The sequence below is a fragment of the Apostichopus japonicus genome, chromosome 17 (assembly GCF_037975245.1).
Source record: "Apostichopus japonicus isolate 1M-3 chromosome 17, ASM3797524v1, whole genome shotgun sequence".
Lineage (NCBI taxonomy): Eukaryota > Metazoa > Echinodermata > Holothuroidea > Aspidochirotida > Stichopodidae > Apostichopus > Apostichopus japonicus.
The window spans coordinates 1,140,791-1,154,891 of record NC_092577.1 but is presented as its reverse complement, the minus strand read 5'-3'; the positions used below and the strand labels follow the sequence as shown (position 1 = coordinate 1,154,891).

Sequence of the window (14,101 nt, the reverse complement as noted above, 5' to 3'; positions counted from 1 at the left end):
GATTCCTGTTGAAATTCAGATCGTAATAAAAGACAAGCCATATTAAAACCCTTGCAACCCTTGCAACAAACGTGTATTGGTCTGGGATGTTTGCTCGGATTAATTGGGGCTGGATCGTCATGTGTTCTGTTTGCTCTTTCAATCTCCGTACCAGTCACATCTAGTCCCATTATATTCATCAAAATATCGTTTATGATAATATCGTCGCAGGAACGGGGACCTTCAGGAAACCAAATTGTTACTTCTTGATCGGTTCTCCAAATCCTCCATTTTCCCTACATAGGACATTTTAATCCTGGTTATTTTCTGCATTATTGCCGGCATACTCTGTCTTATTACTTTAAGCTAACATTTTAGCAGAGGAATTCTTTTTTTTTTTTTTAACTTTTTCGTTCTATTATTGCATCAAGTTAGTGATAACTATACAAAGTGCATAAACTGTTGATTCTTTGCTCTTTTTGCAATGTGCCATAGTTGATCCTTAGTAATAAGTACAACGATCTATTCCATGAAATAATTTCGCGACAGTGTTTCCACTTCGAAGGAAATTTCTCGGAATACGACAAAATCATGAATATTTCTAAGACTAACAAGAGGCGGTTTGTATAGACCCTAGAGTAATTAAGGCTAACAACCGTTGAAAATGAGTACGGTACATTTCGTGAAATAGCCACCTGATGTCAGGAATTGTAGCGGCGTTATTCTGGGAAATTCATTTCTGAAAAGTGGAAACACTGGTTATTGATGGCACCTGCCATGCCATGATCAAGTGTTGAATTTATCATTGTTTGTTTCAATAAAAAAAAAAAGCATATTTATCTTTTTTAATATCTTATTTTTAAAACAAATGTTTCATAACTTTCTAACATTGTAACAAAACTATGTCTGCTAAGAAGGAGCATATAGGACAAGGAAAAAAGGAGACGAGAGGAAAGGAAATGACACGGATATCCCGCCTATGTCTTATATTTTACGCACAAACAAATGCATAAACTGCTCAGAAGTATTGCCAATCAAAACAAATTTCTCAAATAGAACCTTAGTTGAGCTTCTGTAGCGTTGTGGCTCTTGTGTGAATGTGCAAGTCACCAAGGTAGGTTATTGGGTAAAGGAAGGGCAACTTTTGTAACCCTAGTGAAAATCAGTTATACCAAGTTTATTGAACGTGCACTAATGTATCAATATTTGGCACAGTGCTGATCGGCTTTATTTAACTTTCTGCCGATGCTACAAATATTGCCTTGATGTTAGTGAAAAGAAAAAAAGCAAATCATTGGTCTTTATTTTCTTGATTTTAATATATCTGTTTTCGATCTAGAAATCTAGTCTCTCATTTTCACTTTGTTTTTCTCTATCATTTAAAGCTGCTGTGAGCGGTGATATTTTCAAACATCAAACTAATCAGAAGTTGGCTGTGATTGGTGGATTTCTTTTTGGTCTCGGATTTGTATTAATTGGACTAACTAACCAGAATTTAACTTATCTCTTTGTATTTACCACTGTATCAGGTAACAATTACACAACTGATTATTTCTGTGTGTTTATTTGGGACGGAGGGTGGAGGGGGGGGGGGGGGGGGGAAGGAGTGTCATCATTAATTTATTGCGATTATATTGCTTCCTTTTTAACTCACTATATTTTAGATTTTTGGTAGTTAACAGTTTCGAAGGTACCACTCTCAGCACTCATTACTTTTCTCTTTATTTTAATACATTATTTTATTATTTAATATTTTAATATATGAATTTATTTTGGCCTATTGCGATGATATTTATGCTGTCACGTACTTAATGAGGAACCTTTGTCAGCGGGAATTATAGGACTCGGATAGAAACAAAAAGTAAGAGTACAAACCCTGCCTCCCATATAAAGAAAAGAAACCAAGTTGATATATTTTAAAAAATGGAATAAATCTCTACAAGTAGAGTGACGACATTTGGAAAGACTTTCCGCCATCTTTTAGGACCCATATACTATGCGTTTAGTATCCATATACTATGCGTTTGGCACTTAATGAACTATGAGCACTTAATATGCTATGCGTTGATCACTAAATGTGATATGCGTTGAGCACTTAATATAATATGCGTTGAGCACTTAATATGATATGGTTCAGCACTTCAAATTATATGCGTTCAACATTCATATAGTATGCGTTCAGCACTTAATGTACTATAAGCACTTAATGTGATATGCATTGAGCACTAAATATGATATGCGTTCAGCAATTAATATGATATGCGTTCAGCATTCATATACTATATGCGTCACACTGAATGAACTATGATAACTTAATACGCTATGCTTTGAGCACTTAATATGATATGCGTTGAGCACTAAATATGATATGCGTTGAGCAATTAATATGATATGCGTTCAGCATTCATATACTATATGCGTCACACTGAATGAACTATGATAACTTAATACGCTATGCTTTGAGCACTTAATATGATATGCGTTCAGCATTTATATACAATGCGTTTAGCACTGAATGAACTATGATAAATACGCTATTCGTTGAGCACTTAATATGATATGCGTTGAGCACTTAATATACTATGCGTGCAGCACTTAATATACTATGGACACTTCATATTATATGCGTTGAGCACTTAATATGATAGGGTTTAGCACTTAAAATGATATGCGTTTAGCATTCATATTCTATACGTTCAGCACTTAATATACTATGAGCATTTAATATGATATGCGTTGAGCACTTCATATGATATGTGTTCAACACTTAATATGCTATGCTTTCAGCACTTAATATACTATGAGCACTTAATATGATATGCGTTGAGACACTAAATATGAAATGCGTTGAGCACTTATTATGATATGCGTTCAGCATTCATACACTATGCGTTCTGCACTTAATATATATATGAGCACTATGTGAGATAAACTTCAAGGATGGTTGGCACACTGGAGAGGTTATCGTCTTTTGCAGTTTGCTGACGAGAAATAATGAGTAATATGAAAGTTGTGATGTGTAATCATCCATTGGTGTGATAAAAGTATCAGCTTATCACACTTTCTGTGAAATAAAATGATTTAAAAACAATTATTTGAGCGGAAAGAAGCGGGTAAGATATATATAGCAGTACAGAAAATCACCAGACTTTTGTTATAATAATTTTTCCTTGTATTGCTTTTGTCGACATAAACACAACGTCGTATATTCATCGCTACCATTTATTTTATGGAACATATTAGTGCTCTAATCGGGTACCATGACAACGGTTGCCATGCAGATGCAGGTTATAGAAAAAAAAACGGGTAGTGCGATTTAGGAATGGTGATTAGCTTTCCTCCTTTGAGATGTTAGTATATGTATTTTAGTGTGTGGAGAGGGGGCGTGGTCGCTTAGAGTAACCCTCAAACTTGGTGGAAATGTGCCTGGGTATGTGGTGTAGAGTCACCGTGATTGTGTCATAGGTCAAAGGGCACATAACCAAACTGGAGCACCGATGGTACTTAACTCATATATTTCAACTATATTAAACTGTAATGTAAACATACACGGCGGCTTTGCTGATAAGGTAAGCTAAATATGTTAACAGGTGTTCATCTGATGACACAAGTTAAGCGTAATAATGTATAATTCGATGGTGTCTTCTAGAGACAGTAAAAAACTCAAATCACTTAACAAACTAATCCCCCTCCTCTACCCCCACCTCTACCCCTCCTCTACCCCCTCCCCTCCATGGTAGGCCATTAACAATAATCATCAAAAACGCCAAAATGCTGTTCGGACGGACTGTTCATGTTTTGTGTCGGCCAAGGAAATTGGAAAAACGTCAATTTTCTTTAAGGTGTTTTAAACAGCCAAAGTGACAACACTGCCGCATACTCAATTTGCAAATATACCAAAATTAAGCTCGTTTCTCGTTGTATCCAAAAACAGTTAAGAAAGCCTCTTTTCTTTCTAATTTAATTGTGGAAATTTATTGAGGATCGTAAGAGTAATCATAAGGTCCTTTCAATCATAAGGTCCCCGGTTCGAGTCACTCCCAGATTAATGTATATGTCGTCCAGTTACAGAGTTGTTGACAATTCATAATCATGGACGTTAAATACGAATGTAACAGACTGATTTCGGTCAGCTTGCGGCTTTGATAAGCCAATGAAGCTTCTTCGCGAGTTCCTGCTTGCAGGAGGATCTAAAATACATACATACATACATACAAACAAGAGTATCTCATGTACGTACTGAAACCAGCTCCTTCTTTCCACGTTCTATTTTGCAGCTATTGGTAACGGACTTCTTTATTTCGCTGCCTATATGGCCTATCTAGAGACTTTTCGGGACTTATTTTCTTTGGCCTATTCCATTCGAGATACGTTTAGTTTTTCGGGTGTAACAGTCATACCAGTGCTGATGGAATTCATGCGCCACACCTATGGCCTCCATGGCGCATATTTCCTCTTAGGCGCTATTTCGTGGAATGCGGTCGCTGCAGGAATATTACTGAGACCATCGGCATTAGAAAAAACCAATGAAGTAATGGACGCGAGCTTTGCACCAACTGAAGATATCCAAGGAAAGGATAAATCAATTAAGAATGCAATGTTAATGCTGAAAGGAAGAATCGTATCTATGGTAACCCTTTTGTTTAATTTTCTCAACTTATCGCCAGTTATACACCATCCTATCTTTATAGTGTACCTCACAGTTCATGCCTTAATTAGCTATAATTTTACGGTCTGGGCGATATTTCTCGTTCCATTTGGAACTTCACTGGGCATCTCTTCCGAACATGCTGTACTATTTTCGTCGGCAGGTGGCATAGGAGGACTCTTCGGAAAGATCCTAGTTTCATTAATCTTTTACTTTGATAAAATGCATCCACTCGCAGCTTCCGTTGTTCCATCGGTAACTTGGTGCCTGGCTGTATCTTGTTACGTAATCAGTGATGACTATATGGTGTTACTTGGTACATCATTGGTGAGTGGGTTTTCACTGGCTTATATTGATGCTGCCACCGTTGCAATGTTCCCTCGATATGTCTGTGCCGCTCACCTACGACAAGGAACCGTTCTCAATTACTTAGGCAGTGGATTAGGCGTTCAACTGGGCGGAATTATATCAGGTAAGTAGTGTTTGAAATCCTTAATGGATAACAGGTAATGTGTCCATTCACAATGGTGTACTTCAAACCTAACAAACTACACACCACAAGTGAGTGTTCCTTCTTGATATCGGTTACCGGTGGCTAACCGCAAGGTTACTCTGTAACTGACCATAACCATACATTTATATAGGACCCAGCAGGTGTGTCAAGCTATCAATGTATACCTCCATGGTAACGGGGTGAAATGTATATCTTAAATCTAATTCCGACCTCGGTTTGGTTTTAATTTAAACGATCGAGTCAATCCGAATTGAAGGGTAGCACGGCGTAACTGGACATGACAGATAAGATATTATAAATTGAAGTGTACGATAAAGGAACCACAATACCATGCAGTATAATTGGACTATGTTATAGAGATAATTGTCATGGTCAACTGCCCCAAACAACTCCGAAAAATCACATTTTAACACACAATAGTGGACGCTAGACTTGAGCGAGTCTAAATCATTAACCCAAAGTGTCTGAGTTGTTTATCATTTTGGTTTCGATGATAATCGTAACCTTTGTAGTTATGCAGGCGGATGAGTGTGTGTATGTATTTATGTGTGACGCCTTGCTTGTAAACGAGATATCTCAAGAAGGGAAGCTTGGACCAATCTCATATTTGGTATGTACCGGTAGTTGTGGCACGCTTAGTTCAAGATCCCTATTGTTTTAGGTGTAGGTCAAATGTCATTTGGGGTCACCACCAGGGATCAAATTGTAAAAACGTTGTAAACACGATATCTCAAGAAGAGAACCTTGGTACAACCTATCAATCAGTATGTAGTTGTGACACTTTAAGTACAAGAAGCATATTGTTTTTTGTGCAGGTCAAAAGTCATTTGTAGTCACCAGGGGTCAAATTGTGGAAACCTTGTCTGATAATCTACCATATCTCCCACCGACCAGCCTAGCTATCGGGTAACATGTGCTTTTTTCCTCATAAGAATAGGAGAGGCTATTGGCAATTGGAAATTTGCTTAAGGGCATCCGTAGATAAGAATCAGAAGTCTCAACCTAATGTCCATTGACTGAGGTTTGTCGGTAACTTTTGGAGTCGCCATGTACGTCTCTGCATACATGTTTGTTCACAAAGGTGTGTAATGAACGTTGTAATGTTGATACATACGACGTTGCTGTTGGAATGGACGATATCATTGTGAATCATCGATATTATCTTTGCTTTCGTTGTTGAAGTTTTCCATTGTATTTCATAATTGTCGAGATTCATTGCCAAATAGAAACCTCAGGTTTGGATGTAGTAACGTTGGGAAAAATGACCAAGCCGTTTACGAAAATTAGCTGTCGCATAGTTAATTGTTTAGGAAGCCAACTAGACGCAAAGTCTTTGGCACCAGGAGGTAAAACTCGCCCAGCGCCTGCTTAATGTAATGTAGGTATACCATTGAGTAGAAGAAGCCAGTTGTCTTGAGTAGAGATCAACCTGTATACTGAATACAAGAAAAATTTCCATCTCGGTTATCAGCTACCAATGTGAATATTGTTTGTCATATCTCACTGCTTTTTGATGTACTACTTAGATTGAAGTATGTTGTTTATCCTGGCTATACCCTACGACCTAGTGTGTAATATTCATATAAGATTATTCATATAGCATCATCGAAACCACAATGAAGTTCTTCTGTCTGGTTTCTCTATTCCAATGTTTATGTTACTTTCTGAAATAGAGTTTGGATTTCGCAAGTTTTGAACTATAAAGTACTGAAGATTGTACCATGAACATAGTACGGCATTGGTGTCATCTTCAACACTATTAACATTCATACCAAGGGAAAACTGGGTCCATGATTAATCCAATCAGCGATGATACTGGACCGGCGCCTCGGTTGAAACCAGCAGTGTTCTTGAGATTCGACACCTCAATTTCGCGGCGCCCTAACATTGGGGTCTGGACCAATACTATGCTTATTATTCTTATTATTCCATATATTTTTGTACGAAGTTTCCAGAAAGTGATGGCAGTTTTAACGAAGGGCCTCCAGAGTTGTAGATATCTCTATATACGGCTGTCAGGGCCTTCTACAAAATGCGCCATATGTAACTGGCTAACAGAGGACGCAGGAGGGGTATGGTCATGGGAAGCCCATGGAATAAATATTGTTTATGAGTTGTATGTTATGGTCCTATCGAGGGGCGGGGTGATGGGGTGGCTAGCCGGTATAACTCATCTGTTTGCCTTTGTTCTTTCACCTAACCGATCTCACATCCCTTTCTTTCACAGGTGCCATTCTGGATTTCACCTCAAGCTTTTCAATCGTATTTGGGATAATGTTACTCAATGGTCTCCTGACAATTATTTTGGGCATACTGATGTATCTGTGGAGTTTAACGACGACGACTGAATGCGCAATCATCAAGAAATATACTAACAAGACGGGTGACTTCACAAAGTAAATTATACATTATGTAAAAGGTTAATACTCATATAGTAATTCTACGCGAGAAAACGGGAAAAGGTTGACGGGCCCATCGGGTAATCGAACCCGGGACCGCTCGCACCGAAAGCGTGTGTTTTCCCGAAAGTTGTAAAAAGTCATATATAATGTTTTGTGGACACCCATTTGGATGTCGACCTTTTGACATTGTTAGGAGTGAGTGCCATATGAATGAATATACCTAACGCCTGGGATAAATCACTATAGAGGGGTTGCAACATTTTGAATACTAATATTAATAATAATTATAAAGTTCAAAGGTTCATGAGATATCTTCACAAGTTTGTAAACATGTTTACTTGAAAGCCATATTGCGCAAGAGCATCACGCACCTGTTTCACCCATTGTTTTGCATCTGTGGGATTTTAGCATCAGAACAAAGGCCATATTGCGCAAGATCCGGTAAAGGGCGCGCTAACGATATAAACCTGTGGAATCTTATTCAGAGCGAATGTCAATACAGAGCCGTATGCAGTATTTTTACAGGGTCGCCATTCTGCCGAAGTATGGCATTCGGTGCATTTAAGGCTGAATAATTGCAGGCTTCGCGATCTTGCCTGGAGAATTGCACACGGGCCTTGGTGACCAATCTGAAAAGGTATTATTGACGATTGGGTGATGGGCTGTGCCAGAGGACCGGCTGTGACAGCCTAGAGAGTACTGCTCATGTTTTCAGTCATTAGTCATGTGTGTTGAGGTTGTGGGAATGGTTTCAAGACTTAGCCGACCGTGTTACGGGAGTCCGTTCATGGACGGTAGGGTAAGGGTTTGTCTAGTATGGGGTTGACTCTCCAGTGTGTTCTGTTGGTGTTTTTGCGCCGTATTACTTGTATCTCTGCTGTTTTTTAACAAAACATATTTGGAGGAATAGATGTGATATAGTTTTTGGGGGAGGATTTCCCTTTGGCAGGCATTCCTCGAGGCGGTGAAGTTTGTCATTCGCCTTCAGATTGAAAGAGATTTTCGCCGTTTATCTGGGGCTGCCTTCTTCATGCGCTGGTGTGCTGGGGAGGGTTGTTTTGTCCCGCGGCGGGCTGGATGTCCGTTTGTAGCTTTTTGAATATTCGAGTGGGTGGGTGGGTGGTGTTTGTCTCCGCTGGTCGGTGGGCGATTGTTTGCTTGAGTTTTTTTTTGTCAGAGGGGGTTGGGTATCAGTGCCGTTCGGCCGTGACGTTTTGGTTCCCGCGTGATGGGTCACGTAAAGAGCACAGAGCCGTATGCTTTTAGTGACCCTGTCTTGGCCTTATTATTCCTGCCGTCTTCCTCCTCAAATTGTTTTCGGTAAGTTTCAAAGATGGTTTCTTTCCTATCACTTTGCAACCGTGAAACCTGCCCTATATACTTTACCAGATTTGGGCACTTTTGCTGGAATGATTTTAAATTTCAACCATTAAAACCTGCCGCCTATACTATAATCTCACTGGATGTGGACAATTCTGCTGGAACTTGGAAGGACTTATATTTTCTATTTGTTAAACTAGCCGTGACTTTCAGCTAATTTCGAGTCTCCTTCCGCAAAGCGAACTCGCCAACGTCGCAGTAGCCACCACAGCCAGCTAGCCTATCATTGCCGAGCGTTCCTGGAGGTACCTACTATGTAAGTTTAACTTGTAATTTGTAAGGTACCAGTGCTCAATATAATGTCTATATAGCCTAGAGTCTGTAGCCTATATGTAACTTTTCCCTCATTTTAGGATTTCTTGATACTGCAACGAGAAAGTAATCAATTTGTTTACTAATTCCTAGTCTCTTTCTCATCTGTCTTGACTCTCCTTTAATCCTTCCCGCAAAATTGTATCTGACTTTGCAACAATATGGACTACAGCTGTGTGGATATAATCAACCTAGTGTCGGGAGGGGGGCAAGCTTGATCGAGCCGGTTAACCAAAAAAGACTATTAATTATTAATACATTGGTAAAGGTAAGAAGACCAGCAACATACACAGAATGAAAGCTTTAAAAACTACAACGTGGGAGACTTTTTTAGACCCCTAGGCATACCGAGAGGCTGCTCAAGACCTTGCAAGCCCACCCTCCCCGGATGAGAACTTATAGAATCAAACTTTCATTTCAACTGATGGTAATTTCTTCGCTATGACTTTAAACATTATTGAGGACCAGGGACGTAGCCAGGGGGGAGCAGGGGGAGCGACCGCTCCCCCCCTTTCAGTGTCTATTTTTTTTTTATACTGTCGTTTTTTAGCATGGTATTTTGTCAGTGCTCTTTTGATCTTGAATACTCGTTAGCTCCGTTAACTCGATTGTAATCGTAGTAACATTCACGCCTACTGATTCAACTACTTACTTAGTTTGGCAGATGCAATTAGCTAAATTTAGCTTATAGCCAATTACAAGCCTACAGTTGGCCACTGCGTAATAAAATACATATTGCCTACCTAACCGCACTCTATGGAATGTCACGAACTGTATGCACAACAACGTCGACAACGTTCGTTCAATGAGTCGTCCTAAGTTGTTGCACGAACAGCATGTTATAAAGCTAAGCTAGCAATCGTACGTGATACGCACTTCCTATAAATAATTATTACACTGCTAATACACTGCGATAACGATATTTGTTTTTAGGCCACTGCATTTCTGGCTGTATTACAAAATATGAAAGTTTATATTGTCCATCAGTTAAGTTCGTCAAATGTATTAAAGTCCAGACATTGGACAATAAACAAGAATCATCCTACTGGAAAACTTGTAAAAGAGCACTATGTTTGTCTTTCTGATATATTATGTAAAAGAACATGTAAAAGAATTTAAACAGGAAACAAAATCTGCTGATAATGATATCATATGATCAGGGCGTAGCCAGTATGTAGCACGATAGTTTCATTCAACACCCTACCCGCCGAAAAAGACTATAGGATCCGATGTCAATTTTTTAACATGTAGTTTAGAACCTGTTTACGCAGATAATATTTCAGTTGAGAAAACACTTGAGAAATTTGCATCAGATGGCAATCGTCGGATAGCTCTCGCCTTCTCTTATTAGGCTAACTTAAACATTTACTAGCTACAGTTGTATCAAAAACATTTCTGGACTATCTTTGCATCTACAAGTATCAGAAGTTGAAAAGTAAGTAAGACTACTCTGTACATGTACCTTCAAGGGCGGCGGAACCGGGGGGCACAGGGGGCAAGTGCCCCCCACTTTTCCTCAGGTTAAAAATGTGCCCTTTTTCTACATAAAACTTGTACTCTTGATCACCTTATTAGAACAGCGATATTTCAGTAAGAGATCTAATCCTAATTTAGAACTATCAGGGGCGTAGCCAGTATGTAGCACTGTAGGCCCGGGCCTACACTTTTTTTGGCCAAGTTATCTTTTTTATTAAAACACCCATAATTCAAATCCATAAGCTTGCTGGACGAGTTTAAGAGTCTAGACAGGAAAAACTATTGAAATGAACGAAGCAAGATTATGGCTAAATTAGGTGACCTATTCTTCTGTCATCTAGGCTGTCATTCATATCGCGTGCCGTTTCATTCAATACTCTACCCGCCGAAAAAGACTAGGATACGATCTTGTCAGTTTTTTAACATCTACTTAAGAACTCGTTTACGCAGATAAATTTCAGTTGAGAACATTCCACAGTCAAATAAGCCTATCGTTGATTAACAGACTTTATATGTACAGAGCTGCAGCTCTTTGTTGCCTGTTGTAGTCACGATCGGCGTTCCAAGTTCCAAAAACAGCCTTTTCGATAAACATTTACTAGCTACAGTTTTATCAAAGATAATTACTGGCTATGGTTGTATCAAAGACATTTCTGGCCTATCTTTGTATCTACAAGTATCAGAAGTTGAAAAGTAAGACTACTTAGACGGGGGGGGGGGGGGTGGGGGGCGTTGATGGAGTGATGTGTATACGCAAATAAGATAATACAATAAGATTTATAAAGGGTACTAAATATCAGGCTGCAACAGTCCAATCGAATTCCTGCAAAGTGCCCTTTGACTTCGGTGCCCCCCCCCCCAGATTAAAGGTGCTTCCGCCGCCCTTGTGTACCTTGCTAATTTTAATACATTATGTATTATTGAATTACGTACTTTTTTAACTCGTTTGTTTTTTGGGTTTAAAAGTGATATTGAATGAGGTTTCTCAAGTTAGCAAGAGGCCAGGGAACCAGAATGAACATTCGGGAAGGGCTGTTTCCTGCCATCTGGGGGGTTTGTAAAACCAAAAATTTTCTTGTACGCTCCGCGCCAACCGATGGTGGCGCTCCGCTCAGATAGTCGTGCCTACAACTTTGAAAATCCATATCAATCGCAAAAAGTGCTCCCCCCCTTTCAAATTCCTGGCTACGTCGCTGTTGAGGACTTCAATTTACCTCCGAATCATTGCATTGTTGGTGATTGGAATTTGACTCATGATCAAAGTGTGGATACTCCTAACTATTTACACATAAATTACCCTCGCCCAAGACAAGCAATATTCGATTTTTTGAACAATTATATTTCTTATACTACCAAATGATCGTAAGTTTACTTGGTGTCAGAGGAATCCTTTCAAGCAAGGACGCTTAGTTTTATTCTTCTCTGATTTCCTCTAGACTAATTAATGATTGCCTAGGTTATATCCTCTTCGTGTATTTCGCATGGGTATAGATTAGATCATTCTTTAATTATTCATTTTTTTATATTTAATTCTTAAATTAGCTCTTATCCTTAAATTAAGCTGGGTGATGTACTCTTAGGCATCCGGTCTTGACAATTTGATCTTTTTCGTAATGTTTTGTTTGTTAATATGATAAAAGAGATAATCAGTGGCATAATATAAGGATTGTATAGGCTTAGTCTATATTTTCCCCTTGTAACCGTGATAATATTAACAATGCTCAACTAGCAGATATTCAGTTTTTAATAAACGATCAACTGTTCTTTGAGTCAATGCTCTGTACAATTCGTGGGAGAACTTATATTAAGGGAGACTCGTATATCTGAAGCTGGTAATGTCAATAGTCAAATTTTAAGAGAGGAATTGCAGTTGCTAAATAATGAGCTCGAAACCTTTGGGAAAGAGAAATTGACTGGTTCCTTTATTTGCTCAAAAGCGTAGTGGATTGAGGACGGGTAAAATCCTACAAAATTTGAAACAGCGTAACATATTGCCCCAAAAGTAATTAGGCCTAGTCACTCAACAGACGAAGATAACGTGGATATTTATTCTCCGGATGAAATTCAAAAGAAAGTTTGTAGATTTTATAAATCACTGTACAGAGCTCGTGAAATTGAGTTCATCCAAACTAATGTGAAACAACTTTTGTCAGATAATCTTATATGTTGATCTGCTAGCGAAGCAGAATTGTTAGTAGGACCATTGACGAAATATCATCTGCGGTAAAATAAAATATGAAAAACAATGTATCACCCGGATCGAACGGATTAACAGTAAACTTTTTTTACTTCTTTTGGCAAGAGTTGAGAAACCATTTTGATTAGATCCATTAATTGTGGCTTTGAGAAATGCTTGCTTTACACGACACATATGTTTGGTGTACTCTCTATTATACCAAAGGGTGATAACACAGAAAATGTACTGAGTAATCGGAGACCAATTAGCCTGCATTGTTGAATGTCTCTTACAAAATTGCTTCCGCTTGTATCGCCAGCCATATCAACACGGTGTTACCAAAACTTACTTCCTGTTACCAGAGTGGTTTTTAAAGGGTAGACGCGTGAGGGGTTGAGGGGGGGGGGTGTTATTCGTACCATCTATGATACTATGTCACGTTTTGGAGAAGGATCAGCGCCCTGGGCTTCTATTTGCAATAGACTTTGAGAAAGCCTTTGATTCTGCTGCATTTACTGAGTACTTTCCCATTGAAAGAGGATTTACGCAAGGAGTTCCGCTATGTCCCTGTCTATTTAACTTAGTGAAGCAGGTCTTAAAGGGTGTGAAGACTCGCGCAAAATAAGGAACGTTTAATGCCGGTAATCTGACCTAGTTTCGAATGAAGTGTAACAGAAGTGTTAGATCCCAGAAAATACACACACAGCTAGCATGCTACCGTTGGTAATTAGACACGTGTACAGTCAGTACATACAGCTGCGGTCAATACCCACAGCACACGAGTACACACGATGCAGCGATGGACATCTCAGGTCCAGCTTAAGACAACAAGGTATCAACAAGGTTTCATTGCTGTCTGCATTTTCTAGCGACAAGAGAAAAACTTCACTTGCAAGAAACGGAAAGTTAACTTTTTCAGATTGCGGCACGCTGCAGTTTGGGCGAGTCTTCAATGCCTTTAAGGGTTTTTTCTTCCAAGTACCCCTTAATTCGTGGCATTGACATAGGAGGTAGTACAAAGTGACCCAATATGCCGACGATACAACTTGTTTACTTGATGGTTCTGTACGGTCGTGTAATGGTTTTGTTAATACACTTGAACGGTATGGTAACATGGCAGGATTAAAACTTAATTCTGACAAATCTAATTTGGTAGGGGTTGGTACAGTTTAAAGGGATATATATATATATATATATATATATATATATATATA

The 14,101-nt window shown here is 38.9% G+C and overlaps 1 protein-coding gene across 5 annotated transcripts in view; it reads left to right on the top strand.

Annotated features, from left to right (window-relative positions):
- The first annotated feature begins 391 nt into the window (after positions 1 to 391).
- The window catches only part of LOC139984177 (uncharacterized), a 79,710-nt gene continuing 66,000 nt past the window's right edge, over positions 392 to 14,101 (top strand). The window contains exons 1-3 of one of the 5 annotated variants that reach the window (XM_071997953.1): positions 392 to 1,508; positions 4,257 to 5,099; positions 7,369 to 7,537. In XM_071997953.1, the coding sequence (XP_071854054.1) occupies positions 4,292 to 5,099; positions 7,369 to 7,537 (977 nt within the window). In that variant the 5' untranslated portion in view covers positions 392 to 1,508; positions 4,257 to 4,291. Of the gene's footprint in view, positions 1,509 to 4,256; positions 5,100 to 7,368; positions 7,538 to 10,532; positions 10,671 to 11,379; positions 11,405 to 14,101 lie in introns of those variants that run through there. The other 4 variants (XR_011798963.1, XR_011798964.1, XR_011798965.1 and 1 more) reach the window with 4 other exon arrangements.